The 20,714-nt window shown below is 67.4% G+C and overlaps 5 protein-coding genes across 5 annotated transcripts; 2 read left to right on the top strand and 3 right to left on the bottom strand.

The window, feature by feature from the left end:
• Positions 1-1,855: 1,855 nt before the first annotated feature.
• On the bottom strand, positions 1,856-4,296 carry CHLNCDRAFT_18588 (hypothetical protein; the record flags this gene model as incomplete). Its single annotated transcript, XM_005851859.1, has 7 exons — positions 1,856-1,938; positions 2,119-2,269; positions 2,568-2,729; positions 2,940-3,024; positions 3,234-3,361; positions 3,567-3,638; positions 3,838-4,296. Coding segments are annotated over 7 exons (1,140 nt in total), but the record flags the coding sequence as incomplete, so codon positions are not given.
• Positions 4,297-4,966: 670 nt separating this feature from the next.
• On the top strand, positions 4,967-8,088 carry CHLNCDRAFT_49669 (hypothetical protein; the record flags this gene model as incomplete). The annotated part of the gene is made up of 7 exons (XM_005852184.1): positions 4,967-5,266; positions 5,448-5,657; positions 5,768-5,937; positions 6,075-6,175; positions 6,328-6,520; positions 6,760-6,917; positions 7,040-8,088. 7 exons carry the CDS (start codon positions 4,967-4,969, stop codon positions 8,086-8,088), a joined length of 2,181 nt encoding a protein of 726 aa, XP_005852246.1.
• A 2,892-nt stretch (positions 8,089-10,980) lies between these two features.
• Positions 10,981-13,172, bottom strand: CHLNCDRAFT_33664 (hypothetical protein; the record flags this gene model as incomplete). Its single annotated transcript, XM_005851858.1, has 9 exons — positions 13,029-13,172; positions 12,716-12,817; positions 12,576-12,602; positions 12,283-12,489; positions 12,079-12,147; positions 11,813-11,938; positions 11,538-11,704; positions 11,324-11,390; positions 10,981-11,193 (listed from the first exon to the last, which is right to left on the bottom strand). The coding sequence occupies exons 1-9, from the start codon at positions 13,101-13,103 to the stop codon at positions 10,981-10,983; spliced, it is 1,053 nt and encodes a 350-aa protein (XP_005851920.1). The 5' UTR covers positions 13,104-13,172.
• Positions 13,173-16,157: 2,985 nt separating this feature from the next.
• Positions 16,158-17,666, bottom strand: CHLNCDRAFT_29353 (hypothetical protein). The gene is made up of 5 exons (XM_005851857.1): positions 17,626-17,666; positions 17,296-17,314; positions 16,966-17,000; positions 16,545-16,677; positions 16,158-16,274 (listed from the first exon to the last, which is right to left on the bottom strand). The coding sequence occupies exons 2-5, from the start codon at positions 17,308-17,310 to the stop codon at positions 16,203-16,205; spliced, it is 255 nt and encodes an 84-aa protein (XP_005851919.1). The 5' UTR covers positions 17,311-17,314; positions 17,626-17,666; the 3' UTR covers positions 16,158-16,202.
• A 304-nt stretch (positions 17,667-17,970) lies between these two features.
• CHLNCDRAFT_133558 (hypothetical protein) lies at positions 17,971-20,596 on the top strand (the record flags this gene model as incomplete). Its single annotated transcript, XM_005852183.1, has 6 exons — positions 17,971-18,036; positions 18,175-18,324; positions 18,519-18,760; positions 18,969-19,135; positions 19,289-19,401; positions 19,841-20,596. The coding sequence occupies 6 exons, from the start codon at positions 17,971-17,973 to the stop codon at positions 20,594-20,596; spliced, it is 1,494 nt and encodes a 497-aa protein (XP_005852245.1).
• Between the last annotated feature and the right edge of the window lie 118 nt (positions 20,597-20,714).

Below are 20,714 nucleotides of genomic sequence, written 5' to 3'. Positions count from 1 at the left end.
TGGCGCTGCGTTGCGCCTCGGCCCACGCGGCGCGGATGCGGGACGACACCTCGGCGCGCCTGCGCCGGCGCAGCGAGGCGGAGGGTGGAGTGGGGCAGGGGGTGGAGTGAGGCAGGGGGTTGGAGTGGGGCGGGGCAGGGCAGGGCAGGGTGAAGAATGGCGCAGAAATGAAAGGTGGGGCAGAGCGGAGCAGGAAAGGGTGAAGCAGCGCAGCGGGGCAGCGGAGGATGGCCGCAACGCGGCCTCCCCGGCCGCACCCCACCCACCCACCTGTCCTTGACGGGCGAGCCGTGCTGCGGGCTGTTGTGCTGCTGCCGCTCCCGCTCCGCCTGCTGCTGCAGCGGCTGCGGCTGCGGCGGCTCGCCGGGTCGCTCGGGAGACACCTCGCCGTCCTCGCGCTGCGCCGCCGCCTGCGCCGCCGCCTGCCCCTGCCCCTGCTGCGCCGCGCGGTGCAGCGAGCTGCCGCTCTCGTTCCGCGACAGCGGGCGCAGCGCGCGCAGGTCGGAGGCGCTGCCGTTCTGGCCAGAGTGCGGCGCGGAGCCGTCGCTGCGCTGCGGGCCCGCGGCGGCGCTGCCGGGGCGCGGCGCCGCGCCCGCCTGCTGGCTGTCTGTGTCGCTCTCCATCTTGCCCACCGTGGGCCCGATCTCACACAGGTTGAAGAGGCGCAGCACACGGATCACGACGTCGGGGTGCGCCTCCCTGCGCCAGCAGGCACGCAGGGGAAGGAACAGAGGCAGGATGAGCACTTAGCAGCACATGGGCGCTTGCTTGGCAGGGAGCACATGGGCGGCTGGCAGACTGGCCGCCGGGCTGCCTGCCCTTGCACACACCGCCAGCTGGGCAGCAGTAGGCAGCAGGCCACAGCAGCCGTGATGACCACCCGAAGCATCCCCTATCCAGCCCACCGTTCACCCCACCTGAGCCGCCCCGAGGCGTTGACCAGCTCGTCCAACCGGCGGTCGATCTCCGACCGCCGCTTTGGCAGGCCGGGCCTGTCCGCGGGCGTGGACACGGCGCCGCTGCGCTTGGGGATGAGCGGCGCTGAGCCCGCGGTGGCGGCGCCCGTGGGGGTGCTGCTGGCCACAGACTGCGTGGCTTTGGAGGCAGAGGCGGAGGTCAGGCGCCGCTGCTGCTGCTGCTGCTGCTGCTGCTGCTGCTGCTGCTGGGAGCCGGTGCTGCCGGCGGGCGTGGTGGCGCCGGCCTCGGCCGCCGCCGCCGCACGCACAAACCGCTTCAGCCGCCGCCGGAAGGGCAGCTCGGAGGCGGCCAGGGAGGCGGCGGCCCTGGCCGCCGCCTGCGCGCCGCTGCGCCGCTGCACCACGCGCCCCGCCGCCACGCCATCCAGGCTGCCTGTGCTGCGCTGCTCCTCGTCGGGGCTGCCGGACGCCTCTGAATCGCTGCTGGCGCCAGACTGCCCCGCCTCCCAATCCGACTCCTCCACAGCCGCCGCTTTCTTCTGCCGCGCGGGCTTGCGCCCCCGCTGCTGCTGCTTGCCGCCCGGCTTGCGCGTCTGCTGTCTCCGCTTGGCCGCCGCTGCCGCAGCCGCCGCCTCCACCTCGCCTTCATCATCCGACAGGCCCGAGCTGGCTGCCGCCACCAGCCCTTCTTCCTCCTCCTCATCCGAGAGGTTGGCCAGGTCCACGCCGTGCTTGCTGGCAAGCTTGTGCAGCCTGCAGGCACGCCGAGGTCGCCGTCGGCGAGCCGGCCAGGCGGCGGCGGGCAGCAGCGGCTGGCGGGCCAGAGGGAGCAAGCAGAGCAAACAGCGCACGGCGCTCGGCGGGGCGCCAGCCGTGCAGCCCCGACGCATCCCGCTGCACCGCGTGCGGCGCGTGGCGCCCCGTGCTTGCCTGTCGGACAGCTTGGGCGTCCAGCCCTTCTCCCAGCCCAGCCCCACCACTCGGTCAAGGATGGCATTCAGAGAGGCGTCGTGCTCCTTCTCTGCAGGCGGGCACACGGGCAGGCGCAGGCGCGGGTGAAGGCCCGGCTCCCGCCCCGCCCCAGGCAGCATGGCAAGGACATGGAAACATAGAGGTGAAGGTTCTTCTGCTTCCATGTTTCAGGACGAGAGGTTCCTGTTCTGGTGCCAAGCGTGTCCCCTGCTGTCCTGTGCCCGCCCACCTGTCACCATGATGAAATCGGGGTCCTGCTCATCCTCCAGCACCTCCACCGCAGCCTCGATGGCGGCGCGCGTCGCCGCGCTGCCCTCCTTGTCCTGCGTGCCGCCGATCACGCCGCGGCAGTTCTTGGAGCCGCACAGGCACTTCATCGGCTGCGGCGGGCGGCAGGCGAGGCGGAAGGGGCAGCAGGGGGTGTGACAGCGCATCACCCGAGGAGCTCCAGGAATCGGCTCTGGCCCGGCTGCCCCCAGCTGCCTCCAACGCCCTGCCGCCACGATGCATCCCGCAGCTAGCCGCAGCCGCGAGGTGCCACAGCCGACCCCCACCAGCCCGCAGCAAGCAGCCCGCTGCTCCACCCCTCCAGCCTGCCCCCCGCCGCCGGCCTGCCCCGCCGGCCCCGCAGCCGCCCCAAGCAGCGCTGCCGCGCCAGCCGCAGCCCCCAGCCCGCACCTTGTCCCCGTATCGCTCGAAGTTGTAGTCAAAGGTGAGTTCGGTGCCGGCGGAGATGTCTTCCAGCGTGAACAGCCCAATGGCCAGCTCGCCGTGAACCACCCACTTCTGCGTCTCGCAGTTGGGCTCGCAGCTGTGGTTGATGAAGCGCCCCAGGTTGCCCTGCACACACAACACACACACACACACATACGCGCGCGCATATGCACTCGGCACATACAATCAACAGGAGATGCGGTGCCGCGGCGGTGCCCTGTGCACGCCGCCACCCACGGCCGCCTCTGCTGCCGCCGCTGCTGCCCAGGCTGTGCTGCTGTGTGGGGCGCCTGCCGCCTGCTCGTGTGGCGCCCGGCGACTGCTGCCGCCACCCACCCGCCGCGACGCGTCGATGACCTCGCCGTTGCCCACATTCATGAAGTAGTAGTGGCGCTGCCCGGTCTCAATAAAGTACTCCTTCCTGCAGGCGGTACAGGCAGCAGTACATGCCAGGCTCTCCCAACCCCACAGCAGCCTGCACATCCAGCCAGCCGGCCGGGCGCCGGCAGCCAGGCAGCGGGGACCCGCCGGCGCGCCGGCACGCCGCACACCAGCCAGGCATGCAGGGGCAGGCTGGCGCGGTGCCGCTGCCACCACGCAAGGCGATTGCGAGCATCGCGGGCGTTGCACCAAGCGGCGCCTTGCCTGCGGTGGTACTCCTCCTCCTCCAGCACCTCCCCCAGGTACTCGATCAGAAACTGCCCCGCCTTCATGTCCTCCGCAGCAAACAGTCCAAAGCCCTTGGCCCCCGCGCGCTTCTGCAGCACCCAGCGCAGGCACGCGGCGGCGTCGGCGCCCCGGCACGGCTCGCAGGCTGGGGCCGCGGGCAGGGCGCGCTGCCGGGGACAGCCCTGCCGCTGCTGCTCCTGGCCACCAGGCTCCCCCCGGCTGCTGCTGGGCCCGCTGCGCCCGCCCCTCAACCGCCCCAGCTGCTGCTGCTCCCTGCCTGCCCCCGCCACTCACCACATCCAGTTTGGAGTACTCCCGCTTGGTGAACATCTGGTTGGAGCAGCGGTGGCCACTGGGGCAGTACTCCTGCAGGCCCAGCCGGCAGCGCCAGGCGCTCGAGCCTCACCACATGCGCTGCAAACGAACCCAGCAAACCACGCCCTACACCGCAGCGCCAAAAGCAGGAAACAGGCGGAGAGGCGCCCCGCAGAGTGCGTGCGCAGCAAGGCCAACGGCGGCAGCTGCCGGGCTGCCGGGCGGAAGTAACCTAGGCCCCCTGCCGCACCTCAACACATTCGATGTTGAGCATGCGATTGAGGCACTCGGCGCCGCAGCCGACGGTGGTGCCGTCTGTGGCCCAGATCTTCTTGCACTGGCAGATCATGATGTCGTCCTCGTCCTGCTCCTTGCGCTCCCGGTGCGTGTACAGGTTGCTGGTGATGAGCTGCCACACGGGCGGGCGCTTGTGGTGGCGCGGCGGCGTGCTGCCGGGTGCGTCGCCGGCGGCGGCGCCGCCGCCGCCCGCGTCGCCGCCCTTGGCCTTGTCCTGCAGCGGCGGGGGCAAGGCTGGGGCACAGTCAGTCTGGGGGGGAGGTATGGGTGTGGTGTGGCACAGCCGCGCGCGCTTGGCAGGTGCGTGTGCTGCGGGAAGGCCGCGCCAAGGTCGCTGCGTGCGTCGTGGGCGCTGGAGCGCAGGCCGCCTGTGCACGCCCCTGGCGGCGGCTGTGGGCTGCAGCACCCACATCTCCGGTGTGCAGCAGGTCGATCTCGGCATCTGTGAGCTCCTGGGGGATGTCGCAGCTGTTGTGCTTCGCGTCTGGGTTGTGCTTGCAGTACCTGGAGGCGGCGGGGTGGGGCGGGCGGCGGTGAGTGGCGCCATGCTCTGCCACACCTGATGCCGCTCGCTCACTCACCATGCAGCATCGTCGTCCAGGCTCTCCGCCACGGCCGCGGGGACTCGGCGCCACTTAGAGCAGGCGTCGCAGGCCACCCACTGTTGCAGCTCCACTACTCCAGCGGGCGGCTGCGCAGGGAGCTTCTCCTCCTGCATGCTCGCCGGCTGGGGCGAGGCTGGACGCTTTATGCACACATTGTTGCAGCGATTGTTGCCGCCAGGCCAGCCCTGCTCCCAGAAAACTTGTCCAACAAACAAACAGACTGAGCAGGTTTGTGGGGGCTGCAGGGGGACCTCTTTGCTCAAATCGAGGGACGTGGCGCCACCTGGGTGGCAACCCGCCCAAACGCGCGGACTGAACCCTCTCATCACCATCCTTTGTTTTGGCAGACTCCACAGCTCGAGCCACTGCAGCACCGCCCACATTGCCGCCCCGGCGCCACCCACCCAACACGCAGGCTAGGGCAACGCTGCAGCGCCACCCAACCCGGTGCAGGGAGGTTGGGGGGCGTGGGCAGCCATGCCGGGCTCCCCCCACGTCACGGTGATAGAGGAGGGCGGCGGCGGGCGGCGCCCCGAGTCCGCCCGCCACGCGCTGGCATCTGCCTCCATCACCCTCACCCTCGCCATCCTCGGCTCTTCTGTGCTGCCCATCCCCTATGCCTTCTCCCGTCTGGGCGTCCTGCCAGGCCTGGCCATCATGCTTGTCGTGGCAGCCTCCAACTCGCTGTCGGGCACCCTGCTGCTGCGCTGCGCGTCCAGCCTGGACAAGGGCACGTTTGAAAGCCTGGCCGAGACGGTGGGAGGGCCGACGTGGAAGGTGCGCGCTGCTGCTTGTGTGTGCGGTTGAAACGCTGTGGCATTGGTCGTTGGTGGCATCCCAACGTGACTGCGCCGCTCTGCCGCGACTCCGCCCGCTCTTTTTCCCTGCTGCCTGCAACGGCGGCGCTTGCCCGCCATCCCACCCCGCCCACGCCGCTGCCCTCCCCCCTGCCGCGCAGCTCGTGACCGAGGTCTGCCTGGTGCTGCTGCTGTGGGGCAATTTGACGGGAGACTTCTGCCTGCTGGCAGACATGGGCACCATAGCCACGCAGGAGCTATTCCCGGGCGGCCCTCCCGCCTGGCTGGTGGCCGGCAACGGCCGCCTCCTCATGGCAGCCCTGGCGCTCCTCGTCGTCTTCCCGCTCAGCTGCCTGCGCCACCTGCGCCAGGTGAGCTGCTGCGCCCTGCAGCTGTAGCTGCCGCGCGGTCCCCAGTGGTGCCCAGCAAGCTTCCACTGTTCTGCTTGCCAATGTGCTGCTGCTGCACACGGCCCCTGCAGCTGGACAAAGCTGGCCTGGCTGGGGTGGGGTTTGTGGCCGTGGTGGCGGCGATTTTCGTGCGGTGTGCCGTGGGCGACGGCCTGCCAGCCGTGGCCAGCGGGGAGCTGCCGCTGTGGCGCCCCGCGGTGACCGCCAACCTGCCAGAGGCCGTCGGGGTGCTGTCCTTTGCGTGAGTGTGGTGGAGGCTGCCGATTCCAGCAGCCGGCTGCAGCAGTAGGGCAGCAGCAGCGGCGGCACCTGCCGCTGCACCTGCGTGCCTGTGCTCCTCCAGAGCCGCGTGTGCGCTGCTCTGCTTGCCTGCTGCAGGTTTTACTTGACCCCAATGCTTCTGCCGCTGCTGCGGGAGATGCCAGCGGGCAAGCTGGGGGTTGACCTGACCTGCAGAGCCGTCCAGATCGTGACAGTGGGTGGGTTGCAACGCTCGCCGCCAGCTGCAGCTCTGCTCCCTGCGCTGCTGCGCGCAGGCAGGGGCTGCTCAACCCTGGGCCCCAGCCCTTCTCCTCCCGCTCCTTTCCCTGCCGCAACCTGCTGCCTGCGCTCCTCTCCTGCCCCCCCGCAGGCGTGGCCTACTTGACATATGCCGTCATCGGCTTCTTCGCAGCTGCCCGGTACGGCCTGCGCACCGAGGGCGACGTTCTGGTCAACCAGTGGCTGCCGGGGCGGTGGGATGGCGTGCTGGGCGCCTTTATGACCGTCTACCTCTCGGTCTGCATGGCTCCCATGGCCATCACCCTGAGGTGCCAGCTGGAGAAGTGAGGCGCGGCCACGCCGACCCGGCTGCCTGCCCGGCTGCCGTGCCCCCGCTTGCTGTGCTGCCCGCCGGGCTGGCTGCCGCGTGCTGCAGGTTGCTCGTGGCAGGCGGGCAAGCCGCTGCGTGTGGTGCCGTAGCTTGCGCCTGCGGACGCTGGCCTGCGGCTGTCTTCTTTCTTTGTACCCAGCCGGGAGAACTCATTGGCTGGTTTCGTACTCTCCTGGCTGGCCTGCCTTGCAGCCTGCTCCTCGAGGAGGACGCCGCCATGCCACGCGGGCGCCAGGTGGCGCTGACCGGGGCCTGCCTGCTGAGCAGCCTGCTGCTGGCGCTGGCGTTCCCCACCTCTGCCGAGAAGATGTTTGCAGGCAAGCGCCCAGGGAGCCGCCTGTGCGAGGCCGGTTGACCGCGATGCCCCTGCTGCGGGTACCAGCGCATGGGTGCAGTCGCCAGCCGGCCGCCACCACCGTGCTTGCCCCATTCTCGTGCACGCCTCACGCCTCCCTACTGCTTCCCCATGCAGTGACTGGCGCCACCGCTGTGTGCGCCGTCTGCTACGTGCTGCCTGTGGCCATCCACCTCAAGCTGTACCTGCGCGGCAGCGGCTGGTGGCGCGGCGCCGGCGCCGGTGTCGCCGGCAAGGGCCGCGGCGCGCCGTGGCTGGCGCGGCGGCGCAGCTTCAGCTTTGACCACCGCGCGCCGCCGGGCGGCCCGCTGGCCGGCGGCGGCCCCGGCGGTGGCAGCAACGACCGGCTGGATCCCCGCTGGCTGCTAGCGGCCGACTACCAAGCCGGGTCTGCGGCCCTGCCGCGCATGCAGGCCACCTCCTCGTCACGCGTGGCAGCCGCCTTTGCTGCCCATCTGGGCGATGCAGCGGCAGCGGGGCAGGTGCCACCGCTGGGGCTGGGGCGCCAAGGCGGGGCGGCTGAGGGCCCGCAGCAGCAGCAGCAGCAGGGGGCGGAGTGGGGGGAGGAGGAGGAGGAGGGGGAGGGCCAGGAGCGGCGCAGCCGGGCCGACCTGCTGTCAGGCCACAAGTGGACGGACCTGTCGCTCAACCGCTGGCTGCGCGGCCAGTCGTACGACAGCGTGGGGGGCATGAGCGGCTACCCCGACTCCCTGCCAGCCACCCCGCTGTCCCCGGGCGCCTCCAGCTCCCGCGCCTGTGGCCGCGGCGGCGGGCGCGACAGCATGGACAGCCTGAACGGCGGCGGCGACCAGCTGGATGGCTGGGACCCGCTGGGCAGCGACGAAGAGCAGCAGCAGCAGCAGCAGCAGCAGACGCCACCATGGAGCCCCGAGGCGGCGCCCCTACTCCCCAGCCCTGGCGTGGCCCGCGACGCCATGCCCCTGCTGCCTGCTGTCCCGGAGGCCGCCTCGCTGGCGGGCGCCGATTTCGGCAGGCCCGGCGGCGGCGGCGGCGGCGGGGGGTACCCGTGCCTAGCGGATGCGGGATCGGGGCGAGACGCGGTGCTGCCGCTTCTGTGGCACGTGGTGCTGCCGTTGGGAGTGCTGCTGCTTGGTGTGGCGTCCAGCATCAGCGCTCTGTGCCTGGCTGTGGCGGCCCTGGTCTAGGGGATGAGCCATACACCGACACGTCCTCCTGGTGCCCTGACTTCCTGTCCTCCCTGTCACTCCCCTCCCTGTTGAGCCATTAACTCCAATCCTGATGACTAGCTGGGCAATGCCTAGCTGGGCAGTGGGCTTTCACATACAGGTCACGGGCAGCTACACAGGCATACATTCAGAGATCAGCCATCGACCAAAGGAAGGGGACTACGATGAATCGAAAGCGCAAGTGTACAACGAAACCGCGGTCATGGTAAAGGGTTCAGGGGCGCCATTGCGGTTTGTGGTAGTGATAAACAGAAGCAGGAGAACAAGCACATCATAGCATTGAGACGAATAGGTCAGTGGTTGTACAGTATTCAAGCATCGTAGATCAGGCAGGCGGTTGTTGGTGTCGATTTCTGGCAGTTGCGAGATGGATCACGTTGTAGAATCAAAGTAGAAGGCGCTCGATGCCCAACAATACTTGGGCATTTCACAAAGGCGCACCAAGCGCCAGCCACAGATGAATGGTCCAATGTGCATGTGGCTGGACGTATCCAGCGCTCACTTACGAATGGCGTGGCCGGCAGCCGGCGCCGCGACGGCACTTCCAGCAGCGGCTGCGACTGCGGAGCTGCGGCGGCCTGCCAGCCTCAGCGCCTGCACCACAGCCACCTCCAGCTGGCGGACCGCTGCCGCTGCGGCAGCTGCAGGGCTGGTGGTGCCGACGCCACTGACCTCGAGCCGTGCCAGCAGCTGGTCGCCACGCAGCAGCAGGGAGCAGGGGAGATGGGTGATGCCTAGCCCCTGCATCAGCTCGACGCGCTCGCTCACCGACCCCGGGCCCGTGCCGTCTGCCGCTGCTGCACCATCAAGCACGCTGCCGGCAGCTGCCGCAGCGGCCTCGCCGGGCTGCATGGTCATCGTGAGGAACAGGGCTGCCGGGTGCTTGCGTGCCGCTTGCCTTAGCCGGGGCTGGAATGCCTGCAGCCACACAGTGCGGAAGTGGGATGACCAGGGGGTGGGACTCGCTGTTGCTCCTGTGTAGTTAAGAATGCAGCATAGTAGCACTAGCCCGGTGGGCACTCACCTGGCCCAACTGGCAGCCAGCCGACGCCACATGTAGCACTATCAGGCGGTGCGGGTGGCAGGCCAGCAGGTGCTGCAGCTCGGCCGCACTCTGGATCTGCACACACATCATAGCAAACGACAGTTGATGATTCGCAATTGAAAGCAAGTAGGCAAGGCAAAGGGCAAAAGAGATCAGGCAGGGTGTGGCGAACCTGCAGGATGGGGGAAGGCGCTGACGGAACAGCCGCCGCCGCCGCTCCAGAATGCGTGCCAGAATGCAAGTCAACGCGGCGCTGCCCCGCCGCCTGATTGTGGACTTCAGCCAATGGCAGGATGTTGGCTCGGTCTGCCGCTGCTGGTGCTGCAGGGGCCTGGTCGGGCTGCCAGTTGCTGGCGGCGGCTTGCAGCGCTGGTGCGGCCTGCCCAGCCCCCCTGCCCTGCGGCTGCTGCATGTGACGGGGAGGTGATTTGGTCGGGTGGGGCGGCGAGGCGCCCGCAAGGGCCGCGGCGGTCAACGTGTGCCCTAGCATCGCTCCCCCGCAAGCTGTCAATGCAGAACGACTATTTCACAGGCTGACAAGGGCGTCTGATGCGGAGGCTCGGAGGGGGCTGATTTGTTTGTGAATGCGGCAATGATGTGACATGTGACACGTGGAGTTCCCATCCGCACTGCCAACGCGCCTGCCAACGCGCCTGGCGGGCTCATCCGGCCATGCCATGATGCTAGCCGAGTGCCAGCGTCGCGCCAGCCTTGGGTCCAGCGACGGGTGGCGGGCCCGCCTGGCGGCAGGTCCTGTTGCTTGCTTGCTTGTGTGGGCTTAAAGTCTGGTAAAGCAAGAACTAGCTTGCAACATAGACTCCCCGCCGAAACGGGACGGGAACCGGGCGAAAGCAGAGAAAGCAATAAAACAGGGGTGGAGCAAGCCTGTGCAGGGCGCTGGCTCCAAACGCCGCAGATTACGTGAAAAGCGTGACCTATCTTAGCAGCGAGATGGTCATGATCTGCAGAAACACAGAGGTCCGAGACGATCCCCAGAACGCTGCTGCCGCGATACAACTACAGCGCCGGGTGTGTGGAGAGCGGAGTCTCGCACTCAGATGCCCGCCCTTATGTCTGTCTGAAAGCCTTCTGATCAATGACGGGCTATCCCACTGCGCACATATATTTTAATTCAATAGAATTTGTTTGGCACGACAGGCAGCCGTCTGTTGGCCAAACTGAGTCGGACGGTGCAGTTCAGGCCTAAGCTGCTAAGGATCCCCACGTCCCCCACCACGTTGTGGGGGTTGCGTGTCCGGCAGGACGGGGAGCGGGGCCAGGGTGGGGTGACCCTGGGACGCTCAGCTGGGGGGAGGGTGGTCGGAGCCATGGAGAGGGTGCTCCATGGTCCACCCCCTCTCTTGATGCCCCTTGATCACGTGTGCCCCCTGCCCAAGGTCTGCTCACGCGGCCTATCATAGCGGGGTGACTGTAACACAGGGTTAGTTCATCAAATGAGGATGCAGCCAAAATTGAAGATCAGGCGAGGAAAGTAGATGCAAAGATGCAGAATCAGAGGGCGGCACCTGTCCAGCATCAGCCGCCCAGCCTGCCACGCATGACCGAGTCGAGCTGCTGGGATTTAGGTGTCGGGAAGGCCTCGTGCACAATTTTCCGCACCTGCACCACACGAGCTTGACATGGCCCTCACAAACTTGCATGCTCCTGTTGCTGCATGGCCCACAAAAGTCCACGCAAGGGGTGCACAGCAGTGCCCAGTGCAGAGGCCGCCCAGCTTTCGCCCGGTTCCCGTCCCGTTTCGGCGGGGAGTCTATGTTGCAAGCTAGTTCTTGCTTTACCAGACTTTAAGCCCACACAAGCACAAGCAAGCATGCGGGCAGCAGCTGCACCCCTACCCCCCACCCCCCCACCCCCCACACACACTTAACGCACACACACACCTCCTCCAGCATCTGCGGCGCGGGAAGGTTGGCCAGGCTTTCCTTCACCATGGATTCATTGAAGCGCAGCGCATCCGGGTGGAGGTTTTTCGCAAACCAGGGGTGCCCCACAATGTCCTGCAGGCAGGCAGGCAGGCAGGCAGGCGCATGTGAACGAGGATGGTGCAGTGCTGGCGCTGCTCCTGCTCGCCGGTGCTGCAAAAATGCGCAGCAGGCAACCCCCCCAGCTGTGCGACGCCACACTCACTTGCAGGGAGAGCCGCTTGTTTGTGTCTAGGACAAGGATGCGGCTGATGAGGTCACGTAGCTCTTCGCTGCAACAGGGGCAGCCAGCCCAGCCATGTGCAACACATGCTGAGACCTAGGTATGCAATGAAAGACATAAGCCCACGGTGTCTCTGCTCAGGGGTGACACAGCCAGCTGCACTCTGTAGATGTGCAGTCACTGCCTGAGCCCGCACCTCAGCTGTTTATGGGGTGGGAACTGATAGTCTGCGAGCAGGATCCGCCTAAACTGCGCTTGCAAAGCTTCATGGAGCGGCAGCAGAGCATCTTGCGGCCGGTGGAATGGGTAGGTGTTGCAGCACATGGTGTACAGCAGCACGCCACAGGACCAGACATCTGCCTTCTGCACACCACAGCACAGCAGGCAGGCAAGTGAGCATTGAGCGATCGCAAGCTAGCCAAAAACCGTTTTAAGCTCATCAGCGCATCGTGGTGCTAGGGCTGGCTGCACCTGCGAATCGTAGGCCTGCCCCGGCCGGCTGTTGATCACTTCCGGCGCCAGGTAGGCAGGTGTGCCCACCCTGCTGGTGGGCGCGCTGTGCATGTCGTGATCCTTGCTGAAACCAAAGTCCGCCAGCTGGAAAGAAGAGGGCAAAAGGGAGGAAGGCGGCACGCAGGAGGGGTGTGGTCGAACGCAAGACTGTGATCTCAGGCTGCACACCCACAACTCATGTTGCAGGGAGCTCGGAGGGCCCCACACCCCATGTTTGTGCCCACCTTAATTGTGGGACAAGCCCCGCCAGTCAGCAGCGTGTTTTCCAGCTTGATGTCCCGGTTGCTCACCCCCTGCACCAGCAATGCTAGGCCTAAGCACCAGCGCAGGAGCACCACAGATGCCGAGCCCCGGAACTCACACCCTCAGCGGCCCGGGAGCGGCCTGCTGTTGGCCATGCATTCATGCTAGCAGGCCAGGCTGCGCACCATGCTGTGGCAGTAGGCCAGCGCAATGATAAGCTGCTGGAAGAACCAGCGAGCATCGTGTTCGCTGAGGCCCTTCCTTGACTTCACGTAATGGAAAAGGTTGCCTCCGGCCGCATACTCCATTGCCAGCACCAGGTGGGTGTCGGTGAGGAACACCTCTTGCAGGGCTATGATGTGCGGATGCCGCAACTTCAGTTGGTTGACAATCTGCGGCAGGTGGCAGTGAGGTGGCTGGACCTGGCAGCGTCGCCGGGCTGCCTGCATCCTGCCAGTCCGCACGGACAGCCGCTCACCTCACGCTCCACATACTTGTCTATATGCTGCAGGGCGGGCAAGCAGACCAGAACCGGACAACACAGAAAGTGTGAGGGACCTGCGCATTTGCAGGCAGCAATCCCCCAGCTCAGGTAACCAAGCCTTCCCCTTCACTCACATCGGGCCCTCGGCAAACGAATTTGAGCGCAACGTGTTGCCCCGTCAGCCGGTCCAGCGCCAGCAACACCTTGCCATGGGCCCCGCCGCCCAGCTCGGCAACCTGCAGGATGGAGCGGGTGCAGCAGGCGTCGGGTAATAAACGTGGGCAGCGGCGGTGGCGGCGGCACCGTCACCTACACCAGCTCAATGTCGTGCTGGAGAGCATTCATCAGAGCACCACGGCACTGCCAAACGCAACCGGACGCAGCGCTATGCGTTGAGTTCAGCCCCCGGAAATCATGGCACGCGAGGCGGCTGTGCACAGGACATGCCTGAGTATAACGCGGGTGGTCGCTGAGTAGTGGAGTCGATACAATGCCGTCCGCTTGGTGCGCCGCCACAGCCATAAGTTCAGGCCGTGACACCCAGCACCCCGAGACGCGCGAACCTTTCACTGAGAAAGTCAGCTACTCCACTGGCTGTGACATGAACAGCGAAAGCGTCCCACATCAGGCTGATCACGCCGCCCAGGACGCGCCATCACCGCCACATCGGCGCCACGCTGGGCATCGCACCGACACCAGTTGCAGAGACGAGGGGTGCACATCTCACAGGGCATGGTGAGGCAGCATCTAAACACAATCATCATCGCCACAGTGCATCCAGAAAAAGAATCGACAGCAGCAGAAGGAGCGGAGCAACCGAGAGGAGCAAAGAGAACAGAGGTGAGCACACAGCAATTCAGTGCCTCAGGGAGAAGGACAAAAAACGGAGGCGGATGCCAGGGAAGACAGCCAGAGCGCCTGGGGAGCAGAGGGGCGCAAGAAGAAGAATCCAAATTGTGGCGGGCACGGGCCCGCCTGGGCTGCAGAGGGAGCTGAGCTGCAGGAAGGCAGAGCTAGAAGGTTGTGTCGGTGGAATCCTCAGACATGAAGCCCAGCTGGCACATCAGCGCCGTGCCGCTCTCGATGCTGAGGCTGGGGCGGATGCCCAGGTGCGCAACGCGCGTGCACAGCTGGCGCCAGGCGGGCGTCTTCTCCGCCAGCCACGGCAGCTCGCTGGCGCAGATGCCCAGGCGGCGCAGGGTGGGGTGCTGGTTGGCCCAGGCAGCGATGGCGGGGTGGCGCTCGTAGCGGCTGCGGGCGCTGTCGGTGCCCAGCGTGTCCACCACCACCAGCGCCTCCAGGCGCTGCCCCGCCGACAGCAGCTGCAGGTTGGCGGCGGCGGTGATGCTGCTCAGCGCGGCGCGGCGCAGGCTGGCCAGCCAGGGCCCCGCGGGCAGCGCGCCGCACGACAGCGCGGGGCCGCCCTCCTCCTCGTGCTGCTGCAGCCAGCAGAAGCTGTGCAGGCAGGCCAGGCTGCCCAGCTCCGCGGGCAGGCCCAGGCCCAGGCAGTCGACGTTGCGCAGGGCCAGGTGGGTGAGCAGCGACAGCTGGCGCAGCGCGCAGCCCAGCGCGCTGTGCGCGTTGCCCCGCCCGTACCAGCCGTGGGGGGTGTCGTCCAGGCGCAGCACGCGCAGCGTGTTGAGGGCCGACAGGCAGGCGGGCAGGTGCGTGCAGTTGGCCAGCGACAGGCGCTCCAGCTGGGTCAGCTGCTGCAGCTGCAGGTAGTCGTCTGGGGAGGTGGAGTAGACTCTGCTGAGGCCCAGCGAGCGCAGCTGCGTCAGCGATTCCAGCTGCACAGGGGCGCGGGTGGGAGGCATGTGTGTGTGTGTGTGTGCGCATGTGTGTGTGTGTGTGTGTGTGTGTGTGTGTGTGTGTGTGTGTGTGTGTGTGTGTGTGCGCATGTGTGTGTGTGTGTGTGTGTGTGTGTGTGTGTGTGTGTGTGTGTGTGTGTGTGTGTGTGTGTGTGTGTGTGTGTGTGCGTGTGCGCATGTGTGCATGTGTGTGTGTGTGTGCATGTGTGCATGTGTGCATGGGTGTGCATGTGTGTGTGTGTGTGCGCATGTGTGTGTGTGTGTGTGCATGTGTGTGTGTCGCGATGAACCCAGAGGAGTGAGGGGGCCTCGCAGTAAAGGTCCGGTCTGTCAGCTGGACCGCAGTGACCCAGCACGATCCAGGAGGGCAGGCAGGACAGGCCGGCAGTGCTGCCGGCAAGCGGGCTTGCCTGGCGGGGCAGGCAGTGCCGCGGGGAGGTGGTGCGTGAGGAGTCCAGGTAGCCGTCTAGGTAGAGCTTGACCAGGGAGGGGGGAAGGCCCCTGGACAGGTTGACCTTGCCGCCGCCCAGGCGCAGCTCAGCCAGCGTCGTGAGGGCGGCGAGGCCGTCCAGGCTGAGAGCTTCATAGGAGCCGTCGCCCTCGGCCTCGTACTCGGCCTCCTGCTGCTGCACATAGGCGTCGATGCGCAGCCAGCGCAGGCTGCGCAGCGCGCCCAGCTCCTGCTGGCCCAGAGCCAGGGCGCTGTCGACGTGCAGCCGCAGGGAGGCGAGGCGCCCCGGCGCGCCGCAGGCGGCCAGGCTCTCCGCAAAGCGGCGGGCCAGGGCGTCGTCAGCCAGTGCGCCGCCCTGCTGCTCCCCGGCCCCCAGCCAAACCTCCAGCTGCTGCACGTGGGGCGCGGCGCGGTGGCGCAGCCACCCGAACAAGGCGCGCAGCGGCTCGGCACCGCGGTCGAGCGCGTGGTCGAGCCTGTCCAGCCGCACAGTGACCCTCTGCAGTAGCTGTGGACTGTCCAGCAGGTGCCTCCATCGCTGGCATACGAGGGGGAGCGTGCGGTGCCTGCACCGGAAACAACGTGCGGTCGCTGGGCGGGAGAAGCGCAGGACCGGTCCGGTGCGTCAGCGGCGGCTCGCCACCCACCCACCCCAGCCCTCCCCTCGCTGCGGCGGCTCTTGCCTCTGCTGCAAGGTGAGGAAGCTGAAGCAGTGTATCAGCATGCCGTCGTCCAGCGCAGCTAACTCCTCCATGTCCATCCCGCCGCTCCGCCCCGCGGGGGCTGAAGAAGAAGAAGTCAGGCGGACAGTTGGAGGAACGGCCCCGAAGAAGATGTGCGCTGAAGCTGGAGGGGATGTGATGTGACCCCACGGGCGGTGCGCTGGCGCTGCCGCATGCCAGTGGCGGGCCCTTGCCTGGCCTTGGGCTGCAATTGATTTCTCCAACCATACTCAACCATACTCACGCATCTACCAACATATGTGCAGGGTCTGTGACAGGCGGGTGCCAACTCCGCGCAGCAGCAGGCAAGAATAGGCCTGGTCAAACCCCGATATTGGTGAAATCTGCTGCGAGAGATCCTGCGTCCAATGGACCCCACAGCGACCTCGTGCCTTTGTCTCGCCATGCCCCCTTGCACTCAGCAACACATCCCCGTCTCCTCTGAACCCTGGCCGCAGACGGCTCCCCTCTCTAGCCGGCAGCTCCAGCAGTTGGCCAGCAACGAAGAGTGCGTTACAGCAGGGCCAGGCGTGCCCAAAGTGACCCTCCAGCCATGCAGCGCTTGCTGTGGCTGGCTGCCCGGGCGGCCGCCGCCGCTGCTGCTGGCGCCGTGCCTGGTGGGCTACGTGGCGCAGGCTTACTGGCCGCCCTGGCCAATCTCAGCCTTCTTGGCGGTCCACAGATGGTCAAGCGCAGAGTCGGCCTCACCCTGCACACCCAGGCAAGCAGAAGCCAGCATGCGCACCGCGGTTCAGATGGCGGCTGTACAGGCAAGCAGGGCGCAGTCCCAAGCGTGATACACACAGCGCTCCCTCCCGTGCCACGCCACGCCGCACCCCAACCTTGGCACACCACCAGTGCCACCTGCCACCTGCCGCAGCCATGCCACGCAGCGGGGCGCAAGGAGCGGAGATGGGCACGAGCAGAGCCAGGCGACAGCATCAGACGAGGCGAGACCTGACGAGGGCATGTGCCGCACCTTGTTGCGCAGCTGGCCGCAGAGGGCAAAGGTGGAGAAGGAGCCGTTGTACACGCCGCTCTCGTCCAGGTGGCCAATGTTGAGCTGCACGCTGCCGTGGTCCTTGGCGGTGATCAGCTTGTTGGTCCACGAGCTGCGGGGCGGGCGAGCGGGAGGCGGATGCGGAGGTGAGGATGGTCAGCAGGACGGGAGGGCTCGGTGCCAGCTTACAGCCCATTTTGCTGAGGCAGGCTGCCAGCTGCTTGGGGGTTGCCCCAACGTTGCTGATGGCCCCACTCCCAGGTATTGCCACAATCGCTGCCACCCATAGGACGGCGTGCCACACATGGCCGGGCGCGACCCCAGGCGCCAGCGGCTGCTGCCGCTGGCGGTCCGGCTGCTGAATCGAAATGCTGGCGCTGCTGCTGCCGCTGCTGCTCACCACTTGCGCGGGATGTACAGATCGACAATCTCGCCCTGCACACACACCACACAACACGGCGGCACCCTCAGCACCTGCAGCACTGCGTTCGATGCTGCCTGCTGCCGCGGCATCAGCCGCCGACCGAAACAGGACAGCATGTGCCATGTGCTGCACATCCGACGTTCCACTGCCATGCCACAGGGGGCGCCTCCTGGCTGCCGCTGAGACCAATGGAATTGACTGCCATGCGGCGGCTCCGGCTTCTGCTTGCTGCCCCGCCTGCTGCAACTGCTGCGGGCCCCTAGAGCTGCAACCAGTCTGTTCCCTGTCTTCGCATCTCCCCCTCACCTCGTCGTTCTTCATGGTGCTGCAAGTGGCAGGGAGGATGGCAGCAGCGGTGAGACGAGCGCGTGGCGGCGACATGGGAGGCGGAGCAGCAAGCGGATGGCCACAGCACCCTGTCGGGCAACGATTGGTGCATGCCCTTGAGCCGAACAGGAGGCTAGCAGCTCCCGCAGAGCGGCAAGGCCCGCGCATGGTGGAGCGATGCAGGGGGTCATGGCGTCAGCAGCGGGCGCGGCTCATGCCCCGAGGTCCATGCAGGCCGCTGCAGAGCCAGCGAGCCCCAGCAACAGCACGACGTGCGGGCGGCATCACTCCCAGCGCTGCGTAACTCACCCTGGCCTTGCTAGAACGGGCGGGGCGAGTGCACGTCCGTCAAGAGAGACCGATTGCGGCCTGGCAGAGGGCCATTAGGCTCGCCCCGCTGGCATGAATGCCTGGGACGGCTGAGGGCGGCCCCGGGCCAGGCGCCGCCAGAGAGGCATTGGATGCCCAATTCCAGCCTCGGTTGGCCTGTGCACGCTTTTCAGCAGCCTCTCAGCGCTGCGGGTGCATGCATGGTCGAGAGCCTTGCCCAACCGATCACCCCCTTTCGCTCTGAACCCGCTTCCCCTCGATCCGCTTTAGACTGCCACATATATAGTCATTGCCACCTGAAACCATCTCCGCGCTGGCTTGAACATGTCGCTCCTTGCGGGCTGCTATGAGCGCTTCCTCTTCGGCTACCAGCTGGAAGGGGAGGTTCAGGTGAGGAGGTCAATCATGCCGGGGCGGGCGGCACCTCCAGCGCGTGCCAGCCACGCCGCCGCCGCCCTGGCTACCGCCGCCGCTCTCAGGCGCAGCTGCAACCCCACGCCCGCTGCCGTCCAACCCAACCGCGTGCAGGGCGACGCAGCCGAGGGCGAGCAGAAGCTGGGCCTGCACCGCAGCTTCACCCACGCCGCGCACAAGGGCGTGGTCAAGTGCGTGGCGGCGGCGGGGCAGTGGGGCGCCACTGGCGGCGCCGATGACCTCATCCACCTGTACGACTTGAAGGTGAGGGCCACGGAGCGCTGTGAGAGGCCCAGCTGAGTCGACTGTGTGGTAACATGTCATGCCAGGCAGGCGCAGTGACGCCGGCCATGTGCGCCGCCCTGCCCCGCCCAGCGTCAGGCGCGCCCGCTGCACGGCTGAACACATGCCCCCCGCTCCCCGCTCCCCGGCCCCTGCGCCACCTGCTCCCCTGGCAGAGCGATAAGGATCTTGGCTTCCTGATGAGCCCAGGCGAGGGCGCCGTCACGGCCCTCGCCTTCTTCGCCCCGGCAGGCGCCTACAACCCCACCCACCTGCTCTCAGGCAGCGCCGACGGCAGCGTCAGCGTGTGGCAGGCCGGCGGCGGGTGGGAGTGCCTCAAGACGATGCGGGGGCACAGGAAGGACGTGGCCGCCATCAGCGTGCACCCCTCGGGCCTGCTCGCCCTCACCGTCAGCCGGTGAGCGGCGCCGCCTGGCGGGCTGGCACTGTTGACCGCCGGCATCTCCTGGATCCCCAGTTTCACCTCGGCGAGGCGGGCATGGCCGCTGGCTGCCGTGGTGCTGCCCATGCCGCTGCCTTCTTGACTGCATGCAGCTGCCTCACCGCTTTGTGCGCTGCTTCTTTAGACCTGCCCTGCCCGCCCCCTCGCCTCCCTCTTGCGCCAGGGATGGCTTCATGCGCATGTGGGACCTTGTTAAGGGGCGCTGCACCTACCACGTGCGGCTGGAGGTGGAGGCGGAGGGCGTGGAGTTCTGCCGGGAGGACGGCGGCGCACGCTACGCGCTGCTGTGCGGCGCGCGGCTGACGGTGCACGGCGTGCAGGGCGACGCGGGTGCGTGGGCAGGGGCGCTGCGCTGGCGGGCCGCCCGGGCTCTGTGTGCCAGGGCGTGGCTTGAGGCGTGGCTGCGTGCCAGGCCGTGGGATGATGGGCTGGAAAGAGACGTCGCTTGAGGCGTGGCAGTTGTGATCCCTTGCGTTTGTGCAGGGGTGCTGTGCACGCTGAGCCACCCGGGCCGCACGCTGTGCATGGCTTGGGCGCCCGGCAACCGCATCGTCAGCGGCTGTGAGGATGGCAGCCTTCGCCTGTGGGACGCCCAGGTTGGCCCCCGCCTGGCTGGGCGCTGCTGCGCGGCTGCTGCGCTGCCGCCGGCGCTGCTGCACGCTGCATGCTGCTGCTCCATGTCGCCGCCGCCGCTATTGCACCATCACAGCTCCGCCAGGTGCCGCCCCAATGAAAGAAACACCATTCACACATCCTACACTTGGACTGACCACAGTGATGACACTCTGGTTTTCTGCAAGTTTGAGGGGACGAGCGCCCTGTGTGGCACCCACACATGCACCTGCACCGGCACCTTGCGCACGATCGCAGCATCTGTGCTTGCCTGCGCCTGCACAAGCACTTGCGCAGGACTCTGCTCTCCACCTGCGCTCTGTGCATGGGAAGCCGGCCGCGCTGCCCTGCTGGTTGCCGCGCCTCCCTTGCGGACGTGCATGCCAACGCGCTGGGCACCTGGCCTGCCCGCCCTGGCTGCAGGCGGGTGTGGAGCTGCTGTGCATCAGCAGGGCCCACGTCAGCCGCGTGCGCACGCTGGCGCTGCTGCCGCCCAGCAGCGCCGGCGGGCGGCTGCTGGCGGCCACGGGCTCCTCAGATGGCAGCCTGAAGCTGTGGGACCTCACCAAAGCGGCGGCGGCGGGCGTGCACGGCAGCAGCGGCGGCTCGTGCCTGGCCGAGGCGCAGACGCGGGCGCGACTGACGTGCATGGCAGCGGCCGACCTGCCGGCCATCATGCAGCAGCGGGTGCAGCAGGCGGCGGCAGCGGCACGGCAGGCCGCGGCAGCGCAGGCCCAGGCGCCAGCGCAGAAGCAGCAGGGGAAGCAGCAGCAGCAGCAGCAGCAGCGGCAGCAGCAGCAAGGGAAACGCAAGGCTACCGACGCAGCTGGTGCTAACGGCAGCCAGCAGCAGCAGCAGGGGGCCGGGCCAGCCAAGAAGAAGCCCGCCCAGCAGCAGGGGAGGCAGGCGGCGGGGCAGCAGGGCGGCGGCAAGGCGAAAGGCGGCGAAGGCGGGAAGGCCAAGCAGGGGGGCAAGGCGGCAGAGGCAGAAAGAGTGGTGGTGAAAGATGGCGTGGTGGAGTTTCTGGGGTCGCCAGCCGAGCAGAAGAAGCAGGCAGCAGCAAAGCGGCACAAGCAGGCGGCGCAGCAGGATCAACGCTTCCGCTCGGTGCCTGTGCCCAATCAGCAGCTGCAGGCAGGGGCGCGGCAGAAACAGCGCCCGCCCAAGCAACGCAAGTGAGACTGCTGCCTGCGGCCGTAGCGCCTGTGAGATCGAGCGACAGCCCCATTTTCTCTCTTCTGCTTTGCTTCGGTGCTCCCAACCCTCCCAACGTACCCAACCCATTCTGTGTATACAC

The sequence above is a fragment of the Chlorella variabilis genome, assembly GCF_000147415.1.
Source record: "Chlorella variabilis unplaced genomic scaffold CHLNCscaffold_1, whole genome shotgun sequence".
In the NCBI taxonomy this organism is placed as follows: Eukaryota; Viridiplantae; Chlorophyta; class Trebouxiophyceae; order Chlorellales; family Chlorellaceae; genus Chlorella; species Chlorella variabilis.
The sequence above is the reverse complement of the archived record's forward strand: the minus strand, read 5'-3'. Positions and strand labels throughout refer to the sequence as shown.

Excerpts from the sequence above, each read along its gene's own strand:
- CHLNCDRAFT_29353 (XM_005851857.1), bottom strand. Across the intron at positions 16,678-16,965 it reads CTGTACATCCCGCGCAAGTG|CTCGTGGACCAACAAGCTGA; the intron begins GTGAGCAGCAGC and ends CCCGCCCCGCAG. Across the intron at positions 16,275-16,544 it reads GCGGCCAGCTGCGCAACAAG|GGTGAGGCCGACTCTGCGCT; the intron begins GTGCGGCACATG and ends CTGGGTGTGCAG.